Here is a 27,009-nt window from a genome sequence, read left to right as displayed (position 1 = left end):
CTTCTCTCTTTCTGCTCTTTTTTGAGCGACGAAATTGGTGCTTCTCTCTTTCCGCTCTTTTTTGAGCGACGAAATTGGTGCTTCTCTCCTTCCGCTCTTTTTTGAGCGACGAAATTGGTGCTTCTCTCTTTCCGCTCTTTTTTGAGCGACGAAATTGGTGCTTCTCTCCTTCCGCTCTTTTTTGAGCGACGAAATTGGTGCTTCTCTCTTTCCGCTCTTTTTTGAGCGACGAAATTGGTGCTTCTCTCTTTCCGCTCTTTTTTGAGCGACGAAATTGGTGCTTCTCTCTTTCCGCTCTTTTTTGAGCGACGAAATTGGTGCTTCTCTCCTTCCGCTCTTTTTTGAGCGACGAAATTGGTGCTTCTCTCTTTCCGCTCTTTTTTGAGCGACGAAATTTGTGCTTCTCTCTATTCCCGATTTTCTTATTGATGAAGTTGGCGTTCTTTAAAATTATAATCTACCCAGTGGTGTAGTCGGGCCAGGGCGGGGTAGGGCGTCGCCCCGGTGCTTTTTTCAAAGGCAGGGCCCCGCCCCGCCTTGGTTTTTCCATTTTTCCAGGGCGGGCCCTGCCTCTTTTTTCAACTTGCCAGGGCGCGCCTTGCTTCTATTTCGTGTATCATTTTTCTGGAATAAAGGGTGTGTGAATTTATAATAAATTTTGGAAAAATACCATAACAATTTCAAATCGTTACCTAGTTACGGCCAGCTTCGATCACGCTAAAAATCGAAGTTGGACGTACATTTATAGCGGCTGGTACAGCCAACTTCGATTTCGCGCGTAATCGAAGTTGGCTGTACCCAGGTAGCGCCCCGGTTCTTTTTATTTTAGGACTACACCACTCTACCACTCAATGTATCTCAAAATAAGCGGAGCCCAACTATAATATAGATATTTGGTTGCCTCAAATACAAATAAACACAAATTTCTATTCGATTTAAATATTTGTTGCTAAGCTTTGCTCATAGAAAGATGGCGTAGAAAACCAAACAAGTCAACGTTTTTATTTTGTAAAACTCTTTTCTTTGACTTGTTTGGTTTTCTTTCTACCCATTCATAAGGAGAAACTCGTTTGGAAAACTACACTTCAAAATTCCTAGAAATGTTCAACCAATAAGAGTGGTATAGAACGACCAAGGCTTAACGAAAATTAGACCTTGACGCACTAGACTGAGGAACTCGTCTCACTCAAAGAGTTTTCCATTTGACTGCTCTCGGGCGCTCTAGATCGCTCTGATCAACATTTTATGTTCCATTCGCGTGCTTGGATCTGCTCCGATCAAGATTCGCGTGTTCCATTTCCCGATCTCGGGTGCTCCGAGATCGGAGCAAATTTTTGCATGTTCCTTTAAGATTTTTTGGCGAAAAGGCAGACGAAGACGCGAAAATTACAATTACTAGCAGACGAAAAACAACAAAGCGCGGGGAAATAAAATTCTTCAGTTGCGTCGCGCGCGTGGAATTATCCAAGCTAATGAAGATTTCATGACACGGAAAAAGTGACGAAAAAGTCCTCAATCAAGAAATTAAAATGGAGTTACGAAAGAAGGGGAAAATTTCACCATTCCAGACCATTAACCAATACAATTCCCGAAAAAACAACGACCAAACACAAAAAACAAGTGGCCAAAGGAAAAGCTATAGTTCGTCGCTTATGTCGCCATCTACATTCGTGAAACAACATTAGCCGAGAAAAGCACAGTAAAAACATTTTCATATTCTTATTATTAATTTTAGTTTAATGTTAATGTATTTATTAATTTTAGTCTAATGTTAATATAATTATTAATTTTAGTTAAATGTTAATGTAATTATTAATTTTAGTCTAATATTAATATAATTATTAATTTTAATCTAATGTTAATATATTATTAATTTTATTCTAATGTGAATATAATTATTAATTTTAGTCTAATGTGAATATAATTATTAATTTTAGTCTAATGTTAATATAAATACTAATTTTAATATAATTGTTAATTTTAATCTAATGTTAATATAATTATTAATTTTAGTCTAATGTTAATATATTATTAATTTTATTCTAATGTTAATATAATTATTAATTTTAGTCTAATGTGAATATAATTATTAATTTTAGTCTAATGTTAATATAAACACTAATTTTAATATAATTGTTAATTTTAATCTAATGTTAATATAATTATTAATTTTAGTCTAATATGTTAATATAATTATTAATTTTATTCTAATGTTAATAAAATTATTAATTTTAGTCTAATGTTAATATAATTATTAATTTTAATTTGATAATATATTTAATTATTTGATTTTAATTTGATAATTTATTTATTTAATTGATATTAATTTGATAATTTATTTATTTATTTATTTATTTTATTGATTTTAATTTGATAATTTATTTCATTATTGATTTTAATTTAATTCTATTTAATTATTAGATTTTAATTTGATAATTAATTTAATTCTATTTAATTATTCGATTTTAATTTGATAATTAATTTAATTCTATTTAATTATTAGATTTTAATTTGATAATTAATTTAATTCTATTTAATTATTAGATTTTAATTTGATAATTAGTTTAATTCTATTTAATTATTAGATTTTAATTTGATAATTAATTTAATTCTATTTAATTATTAGATTTTAATTTGATAATTAGTTTAATTCTATTTAATTATTAGATTTTAATTTGATAATTAGTTTAATTCTATTTAATTATTAGATTTTAATTTGATAATTAGTTTAATTCTATTTAATTATTAGATTTTAATTTGATAATTAGTTTAATTCTATTTAATTATTAGATTTTAATTTGATAATTAATTTAATTCTATTTAATTATTAGATTTTAATTTGATAATTAATTTAATTCTATTTAATTATTAGATTTTAATTTGATAATTAATTTAATTCTATTTAATTATTAGATTTTAATTTGATAATTAATTTAATTCTATGTAATTATTAGATTTTAATTTGATAATTAATTTAATTCTAAAATTACGCTTTTAAATATAACCTCCAGCCTCACCAGATAGAGTTCTCAATATTCCTAGAACAGACAGCGACGAAACCAAGCTTAAAGCCCTCTATAATACTCTCCCTCTATACACTGGGTGTCTGTTTTGCCGATATCCAAGGACTACTTGACTTTTGGCACTGATGTCAACCAAAATTAAATTCGTTCCTTTATCAGAGTATAATTTCTGCGCCATCTACAACGCGGCGCCGCCCTTAAAAAGCGGCAAAGCGGGGAAGACTTCGATACATCCATTAAACTCGATGTTTTTAACGACTTGAATTTCGATATTAAAAACAGCGGTCGCGTTTGATATTTCTTCTCGAAATAAACGACCGAGCCGTTTCAAGGTTCGGAAAATCCGAAAGCGACTCAGAAACGGATGACAGTTATTTCAATTCAGCCTCGAACCAAGAAAGAATTTCAATCTCCGATAGACCGAAACAAAGAGCCCATTTACGGGACTTAGGAACCTATATTTTACGTGTCGCTTCGACGGGGGTTACCTGATAGCGTTAAAAAAGGCGGGGTTATTCCGTTATTCGACTCTAGGTCCAAATCGTTTAGAAGTAATCAACCGTGGTTAATAACGAAATATAGAGACAGTGACGTCATCCATCCGGATCGTTCCACAATTTTTCTTTTTAAAATGAAAACCTTCAAAAAATGAACAATAAATAATTAAGTCCCGTATGATGAAAAGCGAAGGCAGAGCACCGTAAGAGAACTATTGATTATCAAATGTTAAAGGGGAACGGTCAAGTTTTAACTAGTTAGATAGCCCTATAGCCCGTTAAAAACTAAAATTTATGGCGAAAACCGCATAAAAGAATATTGAGTGGTTAATTTTTAATTAAATAAAGAAATTTCGGGAAATTGAAAAGCGCGCGTCCGCCGCGACACCTGGTGAGAAACCGGTGAGACAGAAAAACAACGTAAAAGCGCGCACTGCTGAAGACACGAAAAATTTGTTTTGCACGCGCGGCAAGTAAGTCGAGATACGTGACTATTGAAAGAAATTAAAAATAGGAATCCTTGAGTGTTTTTAAATTAAGATGACCCAGTACAAAATTTCCAATATATATTTTCACTCTATTTTTATCAATTTTCATTATTAGATTTTCATTGTTATTATGCTAGATTTCGAACTTAAAACTGATTTTTCTCAAATAGGGGTTTTCAGACCTGCTTGACTCTTGCTGTAAAAGTAAGGTGCTGCTGGCGCTGGCGATACACCTTAAGATGGCGGCGAAAATTCAAACCCAAATACTTGACGTTATTTTGCGTTTCAACTTTTTAGGCCAAAAACTATATTTTCAAGACAAAATAAAGTACTTGTAAGTATATTGAACGTCTTGTTGATCTTTTGATACGCAAATAAGGCGGTATTTGGAAAAGCTTGGCCGTTCCTCTTTAATATTTCGTCGTTTGCGAAGATACGTTTTTACCGTCCAATCCACTTCATGATCCTACAGTAAGCTCCTCCCCTCATCGGATCGTCTTCAAAAGAATAAATATTTAAATTTAGTCTTGGTGGTATACAGGCTTAAAAATATACTGATTTAACTGTTAATTTATGTATTTTATAATTTCAAAACAAATAAGTAATTTCAACCCAGAAGCAACTAAAAAAATTCCGAAATTGTCTTCCCCCCTTTCCGTAAAACGTTCAGCGTAAAGGCTCGTCCAATGAAATTTGTACACAACACTGCGTTAGCGTGTTTAAAGGCTAGCTGCGTTCTTCTTGTGTTTGTTGCTCCTAGTTTCAGCCAATCATTTTAAACCTAATTATTGCTCTAAGATTGGCATCAGAATTTATAATCATTAGTAAATAAAATCCTATCAAAAAATTCTAAATTTATATTATCCATCAGCCAATGGAGGCTTTATCCTTACAACGTCATAAAGTGTACAATAATGTGGCCCCCAATATTATAACTATATTTTAAATATTAAATAGTAATTTTAACAAATTTTCAATCATCTTGTACAGTAACTTAATAGACTCAAGAGGAATTATATCGAAACGAATTTTTTGAGTTACCTGGTTTTGGAAATAAGGTAGCGAAACGAAAATGAGCTAGATGACGCCTGTATCAATTATCGCGGAATTTAAATATGACAATAGTGCGTACGCGGGTTGTGGGGTCCTGCGAATTGGCCAGATATCTCACTTAAAATCAAAATTGCTTAATGCAAAACGTAGTTCAGAAATGATCAGTACTAAGTAAAATTATTATATTCAATCAAGTCGCTCTTAATTGTAACGCTTAAGGCAAAATTGCCAAAAACCACTAAAATGGGAATATGGTTAACTTCTTTTTATCCGATTCCAAAAATGTATAACGGGCTACCGAGGGCATGCCATATGCTTTCGATTGACATATCACCGACCTTTCTAGACCTAATTCTTGGAGAGTTATGTCACTATGTGGAATACGACGGCGGCGGCGGCATCGGCTACACTGTACGTCGGCCCAGTACACACGAATCCCTTAGGATTGTGGGTTAAAATCAAAAGTTGTCTAGTATTTCAAAGTGAATTTAGCGATTGGAAACTTCTATGATTTCCCGCTTTAAAAGGGAACTATACGTCAATAAATTCCCATAACACGTAGCTGAATTAAAATGCCCAGGAACACGCAAAAAGAGTTCTAAATTGGATATGTACCTTGACAGAACTCACGTCCTAGTTGTTGTTATGGCTTACACGTTTCCTTCCAACAGACAAAACAAGCTGGGCAGTCTATAAATAAATGGAACGGCTTTAAGTATGGGGAAACGTTGCTGTGAAAAACAATTTATATACCGAACAATAGACCTTTCCAAAAAATGTTCGTTACGGTAAGAGGGGGAAGGAAAACTGTTTTTGCAAGGATGATTTAGATCAACTCTTGAGCTCGGTATGTCGTCTGCTACCGAGTGGAAGTATTTATAAAATTTCGTAGTGACCTCTGTGAACTGCGAAGAGAGCGTGTTTTACAAAATAAAAGTACGAGTAAAGTATATTACTAATTTCAGCTTGAACTCCAAATTTAGTCCAAATCAGCCGAAAATTATGTTTACATTTGGAATGTCGAAGGAATATTTTAGTAGCCTAGCTGATTATTATTATTATTATTATTCCCCATAGAAATTGACTAAATAAAGCATTTTACACGTAACTTGACCTGTTTTGTGAAGAACACAGTAAATTATTCAGGAACTTTAGTTAGAGAATCAATCAGAGTTTCTTAAATTCATTATATCTTATGTTTATTGTCCGATTGAACGTCTTCCGTTTTTCGGCTGCGGCGGTTTCATACCAGCCAATAAATTTGAAAATAAATGTAGTTAAAGGTACATAGAATTTTTTTAAAAATTCGGGATGAATTTCCGGTAGGTCCTCCCCTTCCGGCACGTGACTCAGACGTACCTTTCAGTTTCCTAAAATCCGTGATTATAGAGTCCCACCCTCAAAACTCAACTTTGACAAGGCAGTGTGAATGAAACCTTAAGCATTCCAAATGTATGGATGTAATTCTTAAGGCTTGATTAACTAGTCAAGAGATTAATTTACTAATTAACGTCATAACATCTTGTATATTTTACTTTTTATCGATCGATTGCCATCAGTTTCAGATTTCTGAAATAACTTTGAAATCTCAAAATCAGTTTCACATTTCTGAAATAACTTTGAAATCTCAAAATCAGTTTCACATTTCTGAAATAACTTTGAAATCTCAAAATCAGTTTCACATTTCTGAAATAACTTTGAAATCTCAAAATCAGTTTCACATTTCTGAAATAACTTTGAAATCTCAAAATCAGTTTCACATTTCAGAAATAACTTTGAAATCTCAAAATCAGGTTCAGATTTCTGAAATAACTTTGAAATCTCAAAATCAGTTTCACATTTCTGAAATAACTTTGAAATCTCAAAATCAGTTTCACATTTCTGAAATAACTTTGAAATCTCAAAATCAGTTTCACATTTCTGAAATAACTTTGAAATCTCAAAATCAGTTTCACATTTCTGAAATAACTTTGAAATCTCAAAATCAGTTTCACATTTCTGAAATAACTTTGAAATCTCAAAATCAGGTTCAGATTTCTGAAATAACTTTGAAATCTCAAAATCAGTTTCACATTTCTGAAATAACTTTGAAATCTCAAAATCAGTTTCACATTTCTGAAATAACTTTGAAATCTCAAAATCAGTTTCACATTTCTGAAATAACTTTGAAATCTCAAAATCAGTTTCAGATTTCTGAAATAACTTTGAAATCTCAAAATCAGGTTCAGATTTCTGAAATAAGTTTGAAATCTCAAAATCAGGTTCAGATTTCTGAAATAACTTTGAAATCTCAAAATCAGTTTCAGATTTCTGAAATAATTTTGAGATTCAAAATCTTGTACTCAAAATTGGTAAGTGTCCGAAGCCTCGAGTACATCTGTGAATAGTTGTTCGTGGTCAGTTTGCTTTTTTCGGCTGCAAGAGGTAAAAGCATAGCTCCGACTAGTCTTCGCTAAAGATCTTTAGCCGAAGCAAAAAATATAGAACCAAAAAAGACTCTGACTTCCAAGCCAATACTCGCTTTAGTCGGAGACCGATTTTGTAGCTGGTAAAGGCTGGTAGACGTAAATAAAATGATACGTGGCTGGCGTTATTTCTAGGGAGAGAAATACTTGGCCACCAGAAAAAGACAGAGCCCAGAGGAAATTTAGCAATCCTGGAAAATACCCAAACGAGCGAAATTCTTCTTTAAGCCTTTGTCATTAAAGAACAATGGAAATTTGTTCTACGCAAGGAAAGCCACGACTAAGAGAAATGGTTTATTCTGGTCTTTAATTCGGGAACTTCGGGCGGCGGTTTTCGCTCGACAATTAGAAACGGCGCGAATAGTAGACGTAACTTGGGATTCTAACGTACGAAATTTCTGGCATATTTTAACGGCAATTGATTACGCTGCATTCCGACAAGGCCTAGTTCGTAACATATTAACTGTATTTAAAATGGTAAACGATTGTTAATTAATACTTATGGGTGGTTCATTTTATGCTTTCTCAATTAAGCTTACTAATATTTATACGTTGTTGACTTTTTTGACCATCTGTTTGAAAGTAAACTTACACGTCATTTATGCATCTAGCAACGTAGTATGGGAACTTAGAATACTTAGTTTAAAACGTGTTGTGCGGCGCCATCAGTGGTGTAGCCAGGGGGGCACAGGGGGCACATGCCCCCCCCCGAAACGTATGGTCGTACGTACAAATATTTTTAATTTTTTTACTTTTTTTACAATGGCGTGCCCCCCCCCCGAAACAAAATCCCGGCTACGCCACTGGGCGCCATCTTCGTAATCGTTGCTTATCGAGATCAGAGCCGTTCGTTGACCAAAACTCGCTTCTTACGTGTTCTGTTACGTAGACTAGCTCCTGCTATTAACATTATAAGTTAATCGAAAATGTAATTCACTCATACTCGACCATATGCATCGATAAAAACGTCAATCGAGTTTTGGTCTCAATTCGTGTAGATTATATGGTTACCCTTCAGAAGCTATTACGGTAAAAATGAAGACATTGCAGTCCTAATAGGTCCGGATATCCATTAAGAGTTTTGCACAAAAACGTGGAAAGCTTTAACAAGCTAGAAAATTAGTTGTTCCCAACCTCATGACGTGTTATCACGAGAGCCGTTTTGGGCGGGCTCTCCTCATTTTCGAGCGCGATTGAGGAAGATGATCGAGAAATATTCAGTTTGACCAATGGGATCAGGAATGGTGAGCAACTTACGTTAATCGGAATCTATCTTACGAGAGTAGCTCTAAGAAAATTATTGAGCTGAAGAAGAAACGACTTAATATGCTTATTTGTTATTTATCTTAGAATAAAATTATCTGATTTGATAGTTATACTGGATTGCCACGGTACCTGGAAAACCTGGAATTCCTGGAAAAGTCGGGGAATTTCAATAAGAGTCTAAAAATCAGGGAAAAGTCGGGGAATTTCAATAAGAGTCTAAAAATCAGAGAAAAGTCAGGGAAATTCAATATGAGTCTAAAAAGCAGGGAGAGGTCGGGGAATTTCAATAAGAGTCTAAAAATCAGGGAAAAGTCGGGGAATTTTAAAAATTAGTCTAAAATCAAGGAAATGCCAGGGAATTTAATTTCAGTTGCAAATAGGAAACCTTTACTAAAATGTATGGTAAACAAATACCAAATTTAGCCACAAAATAAGTCGTGGAAAATCTCCGGAGATAGTCATGGAAAACCTGGAAAAGTCGGGGAATTTGAATGAGGAAAAACTGTGGCAACCCTGGTTATAGTATTTATTGATTTTGACAATTGTTATGGTAATTCTGTTAGTTTTTCGGTATTTATGAGCGTTAACTATTATTAATGATGATGAGCGAATGAGAGGATGAGTGTTAGATATTATTAATGAGAAAACGAGCGAAGGAGAGGATGAGCGTTAACTATTATTAATGAGAAAGTGAGCGAAGGAGAGGATGAGCGTTAACTATTATTAATGAGAAAGTGAGCGAAGGAGAGGATGAGCGTTAACTATTATTAATGAGAAAGTGAGCGAAGGAGAGGATGAGCGTTAACTATTATTAATGAGAAAGTGAGCGAAGGAGAGGATGAGCGTTAACTATTATTAATGAGAAAGTGAGCGAAGGAGAGGATGAGCGTTAACTATTATTAATGAGAAAGTGAGCGAAGGAGAGGATGAGCGTTAACTATTATTAATGAGAAAGTGAGCGAAGGAGAGGATGAGCGTTAACTATTATTAATGAGAAAGTGAGCGAAGGAGAGGATGAGCGTTAACTATTATTAATGAGAAAGTGAGCGAAGGAGAGGATGAGCGTTAACTATTATTAATGAGAAAGTGAGCGAAGGAGAGGATGAGTGTTAACTATTATTAACGAGGATAGCCATTTACTGAGCTAGAGGATACCTGAGCACTTTGATAAATGTACATTTGAATTATTCCAACGTTGTGAGCTGAGCGGGAAGTTTTCGAAATTGGCCAACACCGCTTCGTAGGTCTCAAATCCCTCAACACAACGCACAAACCCCACCCATTCCCTCGCTTTGTAACAACGCAACCTAGATACCTGGGCGTTATGCATACGATCAAGAATACAGCCTAGAATGGAACCCCGTGTGCATGATTTATCGCGAAAGAATTTAATAATAGCAAAAGCTTCGGTGCTTTTCCAAACGTGGGAATGAAAACTACTCGCTGTTGAGAAGAAAGAAGGAATCTCAGGGCTCAATGGGCCCCTGGCAATTTTACTTATCGTTACGCCATCGTGTAGCGTTCTTCGGAACTAATTTCGATGTTTGAAAACTGGTGCTGTAACTTGAATTCCTGGTTAGTAAAAGTTATTTATTATAGCAATTCTCAAATCGGTGAATTTTAAAATGGGGTCTTAAAGTCAGGGAAACTTAAAATGGGTCTTTAAGTCCGGGAATTTTAAAATGGGTCTTAAAGTCGGGGAATTTTAAAAGGAATTTTAAAATGGGTCTTAAAGTCCGGGAATTTTAAAATGGTCCTTTAAGTCAGGGAATTTAAAATGGTCCTTAAAGTCCGGGAATTTTAAAATGGTCCTTTAAGTCAGGGAATTTAAAATGGTCCTTAAAGTCCGGGAATTTTAAAATGGGTCCTAAAGTCCGGGAATTTTAAAATGGTCCTTAAATTCAGGGAATTTTAAAATCGTCCTTAAAGTCGGGGAATTTTAAAATGGGTCTTAAAGTCGGGGAATTTTAAAATGGGTCTTAAAGTCGGGGAATTTTAAAATGGGTCTTAAAGTTGGGGAATTTTAAAATGGGTCTTAAAGTCGGGGAATTTTAAAATGGGTCTTAAAGTCGGGGAATTTTAAAATGGGTCTTAAAGTCGGGGAAACTTAAAATGGGTCTTTAAGTCGGGGAATTTTAAAATGGGTCTTAAAGTCGGGGAATTTTAAAATGGGTCTTAAAGTCCGGGAAACTTAAAATGGGTCTTTGAGTCAGGGAATTTTAAAATGGGCCTTAAAGTCGGGGAATTTAAAAGTGGGTCTCAAAGTCGGGGAATTTAAAAGTGGGTCTCAAAGTCGGGGAATTTAAAAGTGGGTCTCAAAGTCGGGGAATTTAAAAGTGGGTCTCAAAGTCAGGGAATTTTAAAAACTAGCATAAAGGTCAGGGAAAAGTCAGATAATATAATTTTGATTGAAAATAGGAAACGTATACAAAAATGTAGATGAAATATTGCCCAAAATTTTCCGTAAAATAAGTCAAGGAATATCTTCGGAAATGACCTGGGAATACTCGGAAAAGTCAGGTAATTTGAATATGAAAACACTTTGGCAACCCTGTTAATAAATTCTTGATGGAATATATAGCAAATATTTAACTTACTAACAAAAACACAGTGTTTCGGCATTACGCAAAAATTAGAATACTGGCAGAAATTTCAACAATATCTAGAACTGAAGGAAACCTTTCGAACCGGGATTATAAAATATAAAAGCTCTCGTCCCTCTCTGTGCGGACGCCGATAATTTCCCAGGGGGCCTTTATCTATTATTTCGCCAGCATCTGCGAAGATAAACATACCAACCGCGTTGTAATGTACGCTGTCAACTCCATCGCCCTTAACCCGCCTTCCAGAAGCCTCCGAGAACGCGCGTAGTTGGCATTGGACGAAAGCCTTTCCTATGTTTGCGAGAGATCATACAGAATTTAATTCCCTTAATGCAGTAATGCGCATTTAAATGCGATGGAAACCACAGCACATCCCTTTATAGGGGCTGATATCCGCGTTTCATCCGTGTGCATCTCTTAGGCCTAGACGATGGCTTACCACACCCCAAACACGACTAGCTTCCACTTTTTTTGGTCAATTGTGGAAAATGGACTGTTTAATTTGTACTAATACCAGTTGCCAGTGTCAAAATGTGTGTTTGTTATGACTAAGTCTAATTTAGATTTGACTGCACTCATCATGACTGAATTAAGGTTAATTGAATTAGGTTTCTCATTACTTAACGAAACTGCCGGCAAAATAGGCCGTAACCTCTTGAGGGGTGTCCAAATGGACTATCTCGAGTAAATGGTAATGTCGACCTTCTAAATTACGAAAAATGTCATTGGAATTTTGGGCACCCCTAATCCAGGTGTTGACTTCACACCTATCTTCTATCAATTAGGGTTTGGCAATTTTTTGATTTAAAAAAAATCAAATAAATCGATTTTTCTTTAAATCGGATTTTTATTGATTTGATTTTAATTAAAATTTCAAAGTTTTATTTAATTTAGTATCATAATTTTACCTAAAACAAATGTTTCAATTTTTAAAGACTAATATGTATAATTAATTTATTAAATTTAAGCTAATAATCATATCGAAGTTTTTATTTTTAAAGACTAATATGTATAATTAATTTATTAAATTTAAGCTAATAATCATATCGAAGTTTTTATTTTTAAAGACTAATATGTATAATGAATTTATTAAATTTAAGCTAATAATCATATAGAAGTTTTTATTTTTAAAGACTAATATGTATAATGAATTTATTAAATTTAAGCTAATAATCATATAGAAGTTTTTATTTTTTAAAACCAATTTAGGTACTTTTACAAAACAAATTCGGCGGAATCTCCACCCACAGGTAGAATCCAATGCAACTTTGGGGTGGAAGTACAAGAAAGATTATATTTAAACATAAATTATAGCAATAGTTATATGTCTTTTCGCTTGCCCAGTTTGTTGAAATGTTGCCCTGGAATAGTTCAGCCAATGAATAAGAATGAGTTCATAAACTCTTTAGTGGGAGAGAAAACGGATCCACAGCTGAAGCGGGGAGGCATAAATACTATATAAAAATTGATTTAAATCGTGATTAAAATCAAGTTGATTTAAATCAGCCAACCCTGCAGTATCAAATATTATTTTAGAAGATTGAGATTGAACTATTTTCATAATATCCAGTGCCGCCTCTGGTAGAATCGTACCTTTTCTACTTATACTATCAAAAACAGGGCGCCACCTATTTCTGTATATTTTTAATACCAATATGTTTCAATAGATGGCGCAGAATTGTTTCAATTTTAAATTGAAATAGGGAACAAGCATTTTTGGTAACATCAAGGATCCTACATGTTAGAAGGATATGAGGCGAGGGACGAAAAATGGCAGCGCCGTCGGTGGGTCATGCGCGATAGAGAATCCGTCTTTTGATTCCGTCAAGGACAAAACATGGAGGAAGCACCGCCAAAATTTGTCCTTGAGGGAATAGAAACAAGACATCCCACGTTTAGAGGCTCTGTTAATATCGACGGCGCTGCCGGAGTTTTGAAAACACGGGCTGGCCGGAGGGCTACCTATCCTTCTAACATATAGGATCCTTGGTAACATTGAGCTAGACCCCGACGCCGCCGAAATACGCGGTTTTTTGCGGTTTTCAACGAAAATCTTGTCCTTTCTCTAACCCGTCTGTGTGTTTCGTGCGCTCCCGTCGCAGCCTGGACGCTATATAGCGCCATGCGCGTAGTCGCTGCCTCGCCAGCGCATTTTGGAAGAGAGGGGAAAAGGGAAAATTGAGGGATTTTCGAAAATTAAGGATTTTGGGAATTTTAATAATTTTCGCTAGAAATATTTTGGTCTAGTATTTCAAATACCTCGTCTCTACCTTTATAGGGAGTCCAAGAATGAAATTAACTGGGATACGGAAGTGTGTCATAGATTTTAAAATATTTTTAAGAATTTTTTTTCTTTATATAAGGCATAAAAATTATAAATATTATTGTTTTGGTTACAAAAATTGTGAAAGGGATAAAAAGGGATTTATTAGAACCGACAGAGGGAGAAATGAGGTTGTCCAAGTGGAAGCACTGCACAGGTAGGATGATTTCTACTTTCTAGTATAAAAATAAAATATAAAGAAACGCCGGCTCACGCCGCCGCCGCCGCCGACTAAAATGGCGCACGCCGTTCGTGCCGCCGCCAACAAATCGGGGTCTACATTGAGCGTGTAAGACTCAAAAGCAAAATTTTGTAAATTATTGGAAATCTCTCCAAATTTTTCGGAAAACCACCAAAATTTAAGATGACTTACCAAATCTTTAAATGTACCAAAATTTTTTTGTACTTAGATAATACAATTTTACCAACGCTGAATAATATAATAACATAATTAAATACATATAGATAAAGGATTAAAACGAGGCAATGAGCAATCAGAGCAACGTTTAAGTAGCCAATTTTGGCAGCGATCAATTTTGGGGTTAATACCATTACGACCAAACCAAATCTTCCCTATACTGAAATTTTAATTTAATCGCGTTAATTAACAACCACTACAGGCATTACACGTATTTACAATTCATACAAGCATGAATGTATTCATTTCAACCATGAATATCGAACGATATCATGACCCTTTCTACCATCTGGGGCTCAGATGGGTGGTGCCTTTCTGCGCTTTACGTCATCACTTCAGCCAATCAGGAGGCAGGTGTTGGTCGTTGACTCGATCCACAAAACGTTTCCGGGATTGCACGATTTAACCGGCGAAGAAAATGACTGGTGATTCTTAGAAAATACCTGTACTTTAACCAAATTATTAAATAATCATAAATAAAGGAATTTATTAATAATATTCTTACCTATTTTCGTTCAATCAAAAAGATATATATTAAAATTTTAGAAATTAAATTTCGTGCTAAGCCTTGGCACTGAAGCTATAGTAGTCAAGTTTTGAAACGATTCCCTTGAGTGGCGGCGCGTGACCAACGTCATGATAACTAAGCCCCTCCCATCCTAGCGACTGAGGCCATGGTTGAAATTAATACATTTATGATACAAGCGATTGTTCAAAAAATATAATTTAAATAAAAGTTTAAATTAAGTTAAAGTTTAATTATTCAAACAATTGGTTTGATCGCATAATTTCACGAAATGGACTGTGTAGAGCAAAATTTATGTTTAGGATAATTTATGTCATCTACGGATTATAATTAAAATTAATTAAGAAATTGGAACGAACTATGTAAAATATAATTTAAATTAAGGAATTTAGTGCATTGTTTAAAGATTCAAGGACCACCGCCTTCGTTGGATATTAACATAATAGATTTAATGGCCGCAAACAAAGACGTAGTGTGATATGGCTAGAGTAATTTTGCTGGAATTGTTTCGAAGCGCGAACTGGGGGGCATAGGCGGAGGGGAGGGGCAGGGTAGGCTTTATTAGTTTAGGGGTGGAGCCGGCCTCCTGGGGCTGCCGAATGCGTTTCAACAATATTACTCAATGTTTTTACTCTTTTTAACAATAACATTCAGCCCCTTGGGCATTCGCGCGTCTTCCGAACCAGTCAAAACAAAAACCTTTCCCCTGGCGGTCAGTGGCGGCGCCAGGAATTTTCGCGACGGTAGGCAAACCAAATAAATGGGCCCCCGACCCGGGACCCCCCTTTTCTCAACGAAATACTTCAATAAAATAAAGTAGTGATGTACATGACGAACAAAAAAGTTCTAACAACAGTAAAACGAGTCCAAATATAACAGAACTGGTTTTATTTACTAGGAGATACCTCAAAAATTTCTAAATACATTATCGACATTTGTGTCATTGTTATTTATAAATAATTTTATCTCTTGGGACAATTTTGAGACCCTTTCTAGATCAATTTGGGGCCCCTTATAGGGTGATTTTGGGGCCCCTCAAAATTTTAAGGTAGGCAGTGGCCTACCTGGCCTACCCCCTAGCGCCGCCACTGCTGGCGGTGGCGGATGAAATAAAAGTCTGTAGGCTGAACGTGTTAAGGGTTCCACCTAAAACCGGTCTACGAACCCCTACTGGTACGTAGCTATTCAATAAATTGCCTTTGATCTCGATTATACTAACTATAGGATTTTTTTATTGGGCATGATATTTTGAACAGTTGATGCCAAAAATACTAGACATTTATCTATTTGGTGGAAATCATAATATAATAATTACAATAATTAATTAATCAGCTTGGCTAATACCCAAGGTACCACCTTAGGACTAATCTACTTTTTCGCGTATTTTATCATCCTTCGCACAGTCCATAGGTGGTTTCTTCTAACTTAACTTATCGTATATACTATTCTCCACCACACTCCCCCCCCCCTTTTCGGCTTTCCGTTCCCTTTTGAAATTTTTAATGTTTAGGCTTAGATTATCTTTTAGATATAACAGTCGCCAGCCAGATTTCCCGCACGGTACTGATGAGTTCCAAATAGAACGAAACCGGTCTACCGTTGGAATTTCTGGCTATTTTATTTAGTTTTTATGTAGTGTATTACTCGAAGATCTATTTGATCCGAGTTTCGCGTCTTTTTGTTTGCTCGAAGACCTATTGGTACGAGTTAGTAGTAAGTTTTTTAATTTCTTAAAATTTGTTTAGAATTTATCTATATTATGATTATTATCCCTTTTAATTATGGACTAAAGTATTGTATAGTTTTATACTGGAAATAAAATTATCGATTACTTTAAATTGAAGTCGAAAGTACTTGTTTTTACAATTGTAATAGTATGATTAGCTTTCTAGAGGTAAATTAATAAATAATTTGACTTTTTAAAGACATTCAATAATTTTAGGGTTTATGGTTCTATTTTAATTGATGATATTTGAGTATTTATGACGTAATTTAGGGGGCGGGGCGAGCCGGTTAAGTAATTTGCGACAGCCACTAAACGTTTTATTTATTTGCTTACTAAAGTACGCCCTAAACGATACAGCCTAGAAAGATATTTCAATTGTTATTTCAACTGTTGTGGATAAATCTAGTTTTATTTTCATACTGTTCAATTTGTTGAAATAGAAGTACAGGTTAACCAGGTGCGTTGATTAAAGATATTAAGCCCTGCACGGTAAAACGCCTAACGATAACGCGTAGAACTTAGAAATTTCACTACACTTTGATCTTTTTCAATTGATAAAGAATAATAAAAAATAATAAAATTTCAGAAACATTATTTTTACGATGTCATCTATTTTGTTAATGCGAAAAATACTACACTTTGATCTTAGGCAAATGACTGGGAAGCTTATTACTATATTAGCAGGAAATTATTTATATTTTATAATAATAACTATTAGCTAAGCTAATACCCAAGCCACCAGCTTAGGTTCAAGTCGTCTAGCCAGTTAGAGCCGGGGCTGAGGAGATAAGTGAACTTTTATTCGACACAAGGCTTAATGTCGACTGGGAGCCGAGTCTAGCTCATTGAGTTGGGAATAAATAGAGGTACAACTAAATTTGGCTGGCGCGGGACCAATTTCGTTCAATAAGGAGACTTCATCAACTTTATCGTTCTACCGTGGCGGCATCTGTCTCTAGTGGTGGCAACTATATTGCAATTGAATTTTTTTCGCGAATCTGATGCGAAATTTAAATGTATGATTACTCGTAACAAACAAACATTTGAAGTTGTTTAAAAATAATTTTATTTTGTCAACACGATCCTTTTTAATTCAAGTTACGGTGAGTTAGCTAATAATTATTTATTTTTAGCCATATACCTTTACAAAATATAGATGGTGCTACCGCCTAATTATAAAGATGAATTTCGTACAGTCTTATCAGAACAGGTCCCGCGTAACCATGGCAACCGAAATCGTAATTTTAATTCTAGCAGTATTATTCCCAATTCAATGGTCTAGCTTTGCACGTCACGAGGGAAATTTCATCTGTAAATTCTCTATGAAAATCATCAGGGCCACTTAGACATTCTAAGTCTATTCGTGAATAGCTTCCTTGCAAAAGCTATTTCTTTAGCTTACAAAGCGTTATTCGTTTCTCTAAGCCGGGCTAAGTGATTTTGGTAGCGGAAAATTCAAAATACCTAATGGAAAAAACAGTACTGGACAGATTTCACAAATCCCAGCGAGAGAAGACGTTGGAAATGTGTACAAAATCTACTTTATATTTATTTAGAATAAATGCATTTTGGCGTAAAGTATGAGAAATTCAACAAGAAAACAATAACAATATAATATTGAACCATATCACGCGCGGAAGTTTGTGAAACTGAAAAAGAAATCCGAGTTTATTTCCGCGCTGACACCATCCATCTAAGAACGGGGCTGCCAGCTTTGATATCGGAACAGGTAGAAAGATAAATAAAATATTTGGCGCGGAATTTTATTCGGAAACGCGCTATTTACCCTGGCCCCATAAAGAGGATTGCGAAGCTACTATATTACTGCTATCTGTGAATATATGTATTTATTCAATTCCCCATACTCTGGTTTTATGTAGATAACAGCAATTGATCCGATAAACTCTGTACGCCTTATCTGAATTTTATACCTGATCTGCTTTATAAGTTAAAGAAATCAGATAATCAAACAGATTTTAAAACAATATTACGTAGGCTTACTAGTAATTAATAAAACATTTAGTGATGGCTTAAAACGACTTTTGTATAAAGAATTACGTAACGTAAAGCTTTTTAAAAAGTTTACTTACTTTCTGATTAGATATCTCTGCAGTGCCATCTCTTGAAAGGAATACGAAACATTTTTCGTAATTATTATCATGAATTATTTCATATTCAACCATTAATATAGATCTCCTATGATACTGGCGCCATCATGTTAAAAAAGGCTGAGCTTTTAAACACCGCCCACAGTGCCGTCACCTGATACAATCGTCCATAACTATTTTGAGTCCGTTTGATAACAGCGTGAATTTAGTTTTAGTTTATCTAAAATAAATTAAGGTAAAAGGAACCACCTATGGACTGCATTGTAAAGGATGATAAAATTAGCGAATAAGTAGATTTAATTTAATTTTTCACTCGAAGATCTATTTTGTCCGAGTTTTGCGTCTTTTTGTTGGCTCGAAGACTTATCGGTACGCGCTATTTGTAAGTTTTTTAATTTCTTCAAATTTGTTTAGGGTTTAGCTTTATTATCCCTTTTCATAATGGACTAATCTACTTATTCGCTAATTTTATTCTAAGATAAAATAATAAATCAATAATGACGGTACCAGGTAGGGATGCAACGGATAACCGGAACCGGAACCGAGAAGAACCGAGTAAATTCTAGGAACCGGAACCGAAACCGGAACCGATAATATAAAAATTTGATAACCGTATCCGGAATCGGAACCGATATTTGTAAAAAATTGATAACCGAAATCGGAACCGGAACCGAATTTTTCATTGTTTTAAACGGTTTTTAATCGGTTCTATAACTTTATTTACCAACATTTAGCGCATGTTGAAATTTAGTAATTTCCTAATTTACTATTAGTTTTTCATATAAACTCATCTTTATCCTATCTCAGATAACTCTTTGTGGGTTTCTACGTAACTGTCAACTGACACACCCTTACGTATTCCCAATTGAAAATGGGCTCGTCCTCCAAATGTTTGCTTTAAAAACTGGCATAATCTGGAAATCCGCGATAGTTTTAGTTTTATTTTCTGCAGTCGGAAAACTGGACACAATTTCACAAATGTAGCAAAGGCCACAAAAAATATTTGTCGTGTACTGCTTCCGAGCAATTATTTAGTGGGGCAATGGGCAAGCATAATTTTTGACCCCTTCGCAACCGACTTAGAGGAGAAACAGCAGAAAAGCCAGTGGCGTAATTTACGCCCCGACACACTCCGCAATGTGGGGGGGGGGGGGTCTTTCATCCAGGAGCCCCCAAATTGTCTATGGGACTGTGTACAGATCAACCGCGTGAGGCCTCGATAGTTTTTTCTCTAGTCAGCTCAAGTTAATGTTTTACTTGCTTCAAATATTTCTTTATGTTTCAACAGGCGCGCCCAAAACTTTATAAATACAAGCACAATAACCGTCGCATAAATATCCAAACAACGTACATAACGAAAGTAACATACTGAAGTTTGAAAAGTATCGAGACTCGTGTTTTATAGCAGATCGTTAAACCTTGTAAATTAATAACTTAGTTGTGTTTCTGAATTTAAAGGTTTTAAGGTAAGGCTAAGTCGTTTTGCATAATATAATCACTGGCCTGGGTAGTTTTTGTCTAGAAAATTTAAAATTTCAATTTATTCATTTGCTTACATTTCACAATTGACAATGCTTATTGAATGAAATAATATGGACTCCATTTAAAACGATATACTCAACTGAAATCAAAACGAGTCATAGAAATCCCGTCTTAATATTTTTCAATGAAATGAGGCAAGTAGTAGTTTAAATGAGAGAACTGAGACCGAGGGTATCACTTCCCATAGGGTATCATGGGGTTTCACTGATTCTATGCTGTGTGAGAGAACTGGGACCGGGGAGGTATCGTGGGGTATCGTAGGGTATCGCGGTGAGAGAATTAGGACCGGACTGTCAGTGGACCATAGGGTATCAGAGAGAACTGCGACCGAGGGTATCACTTCCTATAGGGTATCGTGGGGTTTCACTACCGAGAAGGTATCGTGGGGTTTCACTACCGAGAAGGTATCGTGGGGTATCGCGTTAGAGAATTAGGACCGGACTGTCAGTGGACCCTAGGGTATCAATTCTTCGTAAGGCAACGTGGAGTGTAAGACCCTTGATTTTTATGGGGTATCGTGGTATAGTTTTTTTTCGCACGGAAAATCGGTGCGGTATCGAATTTTTGACTAGATATATGAACGGGACACCGTGGCTTGCTTAATGACCAGATGACTATAATCTTGTACAAGATAGTAAAATGAAACGTGCAAAGTTCGGAAAATAAGTATAAAAAGAACGTACTCCTCACAAGTAAACCATCAGTTCATTTGGATCCTCCTCAAGTCTAAGAAAAAGCCAGAATTTTTGAGAAATGTAAATATAATTTTCCGCTCATAAAACATTTGAAATTTATTCTAAAAACTAATTTAATAGGAACACCGGCAAAGTTTTCCCCATTTCTTGTACCAAGGGAATTGCGGTCACTCCGGAGTGTCTTATCCAGGTTGGTAGATTAGACGGAAGTTCTGACATGACACTTACGGAAGACGAATTCAAACAACTGCGGAGGGAAAGTCATCAAATATCAATGTTCATGGACAACGATTTGACTCCAACCGCCGTTTGGTCTTTTGACGGGTCGGATACGAAACGAGTCGAACTAAGTATTTTTAAAAACAGAAGGGTAGTTGACGTTAGAGAAATTGTGCAAGGTTCTGGAGCTAACTACGCGAAGCGTTACTTGACGAAAAAAGGATTTACCATTACCAATCGTCCCTGGAAAGCTTTGTTAGATAAATATGATGAAGTGATGGCCTACCACAATGAAGTGAAACGAGTTTATAGCGAAATTGAAAAATTTGTAATCGAAGAACTTACTATTTTAATAAAAAAGAATTGTTATGGTTGCGATGTTGAGCACCCTTCGCAAACGCAGCACGAGTGTTTAATGGTGGATTGGAACTCAAGAGTAGAAATGCACTTGTTTCACGCTATGAACCAATTATGTTATTCCAAAATTACGGCAAAAATTGATACTTTTTTAAAAGAAGATTTACTTGATAATATTATGGCTCATATTGTATGCAACTCTAAAAAAATATTGTATAAGAGTGACGACGAATAAATTAAAACTATAATAGAAATATTTTGTTAAAACTGCTAAGTCTTTTATTTTGTACGTCATTTTTAGTAATGGATCCTACCATGAAACACCCTTTCACGGGACTCGTAGCGGGACCAACACAGTGTGGAAAATCACATTTTATCGCTAATTTAATTAAGCATAATAAATATTGCATTTATCCCCCACCAGAGCGAGTAATATGGTGCTATACTGAATATCAACCACTTTTATTTAATTCAGTATTAGAAAGTAATCCATCATTGGAATTTCACGAAGGATTGTTAGACCCTGGTAGTTTGAATCCTGAAATTAGAAATTTTATCATTCTGGACGATTTATTATGTGAAATAGCAAACAATAAAGAAGTGACAAACTTATTTGTACGAGGATCACATCATCGGAACACATCGGTTCTGATTTTAATGCAAAATTTGTTTTATCATGGGAAAGAGGTGAGAACCCTCAACCTGAATTCTCAATACCTCATAATATTTCGTTCCGCTAGAGACGTCTCCAGTGTACTAAATATAGCTAAACAAATATCCCCGTCCAATACGAAATTCGTCATTGATGCTTTTCGTCAAGCTGTACAGAAGCCTTATGGCTATTTATTTATTGACTTAAAACCAAATACGCCAGATGAATTTCGACTACGAACCGGAGTAATACCAGGAGAAGAAGCTGTCGTTTTTGTCCCCAAAGGAAAATGAACAGAACGACATCGAACAGAGTTTCAAAGAATGTTCATTTTTTTAAATACTTATGTACTTGTAATACCAAACAACGAAAAGCGGCAATAGTGCTAGCGGGTCGTGACGCTATCTTGGCGCTGGTGGAATGTTGTATAAATGTCCTCTGTGGGAATGTAAAATTAACAGATGCTCAAAAGAGACGGTTAAAGAAACATCGCTTCGTTTTACGTCATATTTGTGGAAAAATTCCTTTTTCAAAAAGAAGAGATATATTAGTTCAAAAAGGAGGTTTCCTTCCCTTTTTATTAGCACCGCTACTTTCAATCGTTACTTCAGTAGCCGGAGCGGTGATAAGTCGTGCCGTCAACAAATAAATGGCCCGCAAAATGATATTAGTATCCGAAGACGTCCTTCGAAGACTGAAAAACGGAATTACCGAAGAAAAACAAGTTGAAGTTCCCACTTTGGATAAAGAAATAGATTCCATTCTCAATAACGACCATATGAACCAATCTGAAAAACTCAATTTATATAATCAAACGCTACAACGATATTTAATTAGGAATCGTCAACCAATAGAAAAAACAAACGTAAAAAAGACGTGGTATGAAGAAATAGCTTCTGGAATTCCACCTAGCCTTATCAATGATGCATTTTCGTTGTACACTTGGACTCAGCAAAATAAAAATATATCATGGTCTGAGCTCGGCGAATTGGAAATTGGAGGGCGAGTCGTTTTAGGAACTAACGTTATTGATTTAATTCATGATGCTGTCAGAAAAACAAAAGCTGTTACCGATCCTATAGGCACTAATAACTTTTATGAAACCTTACAAAACAACAATGTTCCAAAAAAATATATCAAAAATCCTACTAGATTAAGGATTCTGAATTCGCTATCGTACCGTTCACCACCACTTAACCCATCACAGTGGGCAACGGTGTAATTGTGATTTATTAATAAAATGTGAAGCGTGTGTTGAGAGTATTTATTTAACATTATTATTCCAAGATGGATGGTTGTGCAGAAACCGTAGCTGTTGATGTCGTCTCAAGATTAACCTTTTCTTTTTCGAAAAATCCAAAACTCTTAACCGCTTTCTTAATAGTATTAATATTTTCCCTAATTGAGCTGTTTGATTTAATTTTATGGGGCTATACGTTACCCAATTTCGTAAATAGTACCTATTATGGATGAATTAAAGAATGTTTATTACAACGTAGCGGACTCAGGTGGGTACGTAGGTGTTCGAGGGTTGTATCTTTCCGCTAGAGAAAAGGATATAAAAGTTACTCTGAAAACCGTGAGGAAGTTTTTACAAGATCAAGACACGTATACTTTACACAAAAAAGCCAAGTGGCGCTATAAAAGAAACAAGACCATAGTGTACGGTATTGATGAACAGTGGCAAGCTGATTTAATTGATTTAAAAAAACTTTCGAAACAAAATAAGGGAAATCGTTATATATTGGCTTGTATTGACATTTTTAGTAAATTTGCCTTTGTTGAGCCAGTGAAAGATAAAAAGGGGAATACCATAGTGAGCGCGTTGGAAAAGATTTTAGCTCAAGGAAGAAAACCGAAACGGATGCAGAGTGATCACGGTAATGAGTTTGTCTGTCAAAACGTTCAATCTGTGTTAAAATCACGAGAAGTAGATTTCTTCGCGACGAACTCGGAAGTTAAAGCGAGCGTCGTCGAGCGGTTTATTCGATCGTTTAAATCAAGAATGTATCGATATTTCACCGGTAAAAATACAATGATATACATTGACGTGCTTCAAGATTTAGTTGCAGCGTATAATAACAGTTACCATCGGTCAATTAAATGTAAACCAATCGAAGTGACCTCTAAAAACTCTAAAATGATTTGGAACAACCTGTACGGAGATGTTGACTTTAGTCCACCAGCGATGTATGATTTCGAAATTGGTGACATTGTAAGAATTAGCAAAAAGAAAGGATTATTTGAAAAAGGCTACCTTGCCAATTTTTCGGAAGAACTGTTTCGGGTGATTAAGAGGATACCGAGACAACCTCCGGTATATAAACTCGAGGCTTTAGATTCAGAACCCATTTTGGGAGTATTTTACAAGGAAGAAGTACAAAAAGTGGGTAAAGATCTCGAGACGTGCGCTTTCCAAATTGAAAAAGTGCTCAGGAGGCGACGCAAATCTGATAATTCAGTCGAGTTACTCGTACGCTGGAAGGGGTACGGACCGCAATTTGACAGTTGGGTTCAAGAAGTAGACTTAGAATGAGTTTTTACATCACTCTACCATCCGATTCTTCGCTGAATTATTTTCCCGATAATACTTTGAGCAAATTCAGAGCTTACCTTCCGGAGAATGTTCAGCTGAATGGGTCTTACGAAGTAGGTTTAGCGGAAATAAGTTATCCTAGAACTTGGAACAATATCAAGGAAGAACAGGTAGTACGAGTTGGTACGGATGATATCATGTTGGAAGATTTTAGGTATATACCTAAAGCAAATTTCTCTTCTATCGAAGATTTACTTGAAATGTTTAAATTTGAGAATGAAAGGGTCGAGTTCAAATACCATAAACATCTGAAACGAGTTGAGGTTCATATAACTAAGGGGTTTTACTGTAAAATACCTCCTAATATAGCGATGATATTGGGGTTTTCTCTTAAGCAAAAATGGCTTTAAACCCTTGCGACAATAAAAAATATATTTTGGGGGATGGTATTAGAACTTTATCTTACGGCCATTATTGGATTGACCTTTTGAAAAAGCATACAAACAGAAACGAAAACGCGTGAATCCCAATCTCGTTCTGATCATATTTCAGAATAAATAACAGTTTAAGAAATATTAAACTATCTTTGTTTTATTGTTCATAAGCAAGTTTCGTTAATATTCAGTTTATTGTTCTAAAATCTATGAAGTGCTTTGACTAACAATGTTTTGAATAACAGATAATAAAGTATATTTTGATAAGTTAATGGATGTTTATTGAATATTTTGAATACATAAATTCTTTGATCATTTTGTCATTGACAGTTTTATTTTTCGAAAATCTAGTCACAATATGAAACATTTTTACACCTCTACATCGATTTATAGCGAAATACACGCAAAACCCTCCACACGTCATACTGCGATTTGCTTGTAGTTGTAACGAATTGAAAGTAATAGTTTTACTGTTTCTTTCGACGAAGTCATGAAAGCGGAACATATCAGGAGGATTACCGTAGGAGTCGAAAAATTCAGTATTTTTGTTTCTCGAGAAGTACAATATGACCCAATGTTCTCCCGAACTCGACGATGTAGCCGTGTTAACGATATATAGCGATGGGAATGTCGTCACGAATTTAGGTAATTTGTTCGCGGCAAATACTCCACGAAATAGGTCCTTCGCGAATTTATCTTTCTCCATAATTTCGGTCAATTGTAGCGTATCCATGTAATTTAGTCGAGAACAACGGTTCTATTTTTATCAATCTCAATCAAACTCTGAAATTCCGCGTACACAATTACTGCGATAGTTTCTGGTAATGAAGAAGCGAATTTTATTTCCAGTCTTAAATTTCCGTTTTTAACCAAATGGAAATGTGACGCGTTGCTTATCAAATCAGCCGTCAAATCATAAGCGAAAAGACAATTTCCTCCCGCGTAGTCTTCTCGACTGATCTGATTTCCTTCGTCTATATTCCACTGTCCAGTTTGAAGAAATAAATTAGCGTACGCCTGTATATAACTATTCTCAGCGAAATTTGGGGTAAGTGCTTTATGCGGTACACTACTACCGTCTACGTACAACCCAATGTGATTCAAATTAAAATGTTGGAAATTATATGGTGACAATTTTATGTCACCTAGAAAAGCACCCTGGGAGACTAATCCTATAACGACTTTTTTTGGTATCTGTCCCGTAAACAAATGGTCTTGCACGGCGCCCATATTTCCGCTAGGAATCGAAAAAGAAGTACATTCGGTGCGGGTAATGGGGTATTTAGCTCTTGCCATTTGTAAAACTTTGGCGTGCGATAACGGAATTTCCGGAATTAGATTTACTTTTCTGAGATAAAGGGATGCAGATTTGATCTCTAACTGACATTTTACATCACTTTGTAAACAGAATTCTTTGTTTGGTTTTCCGAAAACAAATTTCAAATCCACTAAGTTCAATAGATATCGAGGTTGTTGACATATATCTAAATGAACGACACCGATCATATCTATCGTCCCCTGTTGCGCAAAAGAGGCCCTCTTTAAGAAACCTTGGTTTTTTTTTAAATCGTCAAATTTAGCGGTCGTGTCGCGATAGAACAAAGAACTAGTTAGATGGCTCGTTTTTGCCGAATCACCAAAGGTTAGCATAGTTTGAATCATACTTTTATACGGATAATTATTAGCGTTGGACGTAACAGACTTTTCGTTTAAAAATAAATGAACTTCTGGAAAGAGGCTGTGCAAAAATAAATTGACGGGTGCAATATTATCGGCAGGTGTAGTAACTGTACCATCCGGTGCAATAACAGCGGCTTTAGGGTAAGATCCATCTTCTTTTTTGATATCCACCTGAACGTGTAGAAGTGTTTGTGACAAATCAACATACGCTTCGGAATTTCCACTTATGCAAAAGGTTAATGATGAGTTGTTAGTAATGCTCGAAATGGGATTGTATTCGACCCATTCACCGCTGACGATACCAGTTTGAGACAGAGGAACTTGAAAAAGGTCCAATTCAGAATTGACACACCCGCTCGAGTGGGGATGTAAAAGAGCCATAACACTTATGAAAATAA

The 27,009-nt window shown here is 35.4% G+C and overlaps 2 protein-coding genes across 2 annotated transcripts in view; one reads left to right on the top strand and one right to left on the bottom strand.

Moving 5' to 3' along the window:
• SK (small conductance calcium-activated potassium channel) overlaps positions 1-27,009 on the top strand; it is a 351,468-nt gene that overhangs the window by 48,080 nt on the left and 276,379 nt on the right. The gene's annotated exons all lie outside the window — the stretch shown is intronic.
• On the bottom strand, positions 26,068-26,992 carry LOC149921316 (uncharacterized protein F54H12.2-like). The gene is made up of 2 exons (XM_090162153.1): positions 26,276-26,992; positions 26,068-26,076 (listed from the first exon to the last, which is right to left on the bottom strand). The coding sequence occupies exons 1-2, from the start codon at positions 26,990-26,992 to the stop codon at positions 26,068-26,070; spliced, it is 726 nt and encodes a 241-aa protein (XP_090018279.1).

This window comes from Leiobunum rupestre, chromosome 11 (assembly GCF_980474605.1).
Source record: "Leiobunum rupestre chromosome 11, qqLeiRupe1.1.hap1, whole genome shotgun sequence".
In the NCBI taxonomy this organism is placed as follows: domain Eukaryota; kingdom Metazoa; phylum Arthropoda; class Arachnida; order Opiliones; family Sclerosomatidae; genus Leiobunum; species Leiobunum rupestre.
Note: the sequence above shows the minus strand (reverse complement) of the source record. Positions and strands in the feature narration are given on the sequence as shown.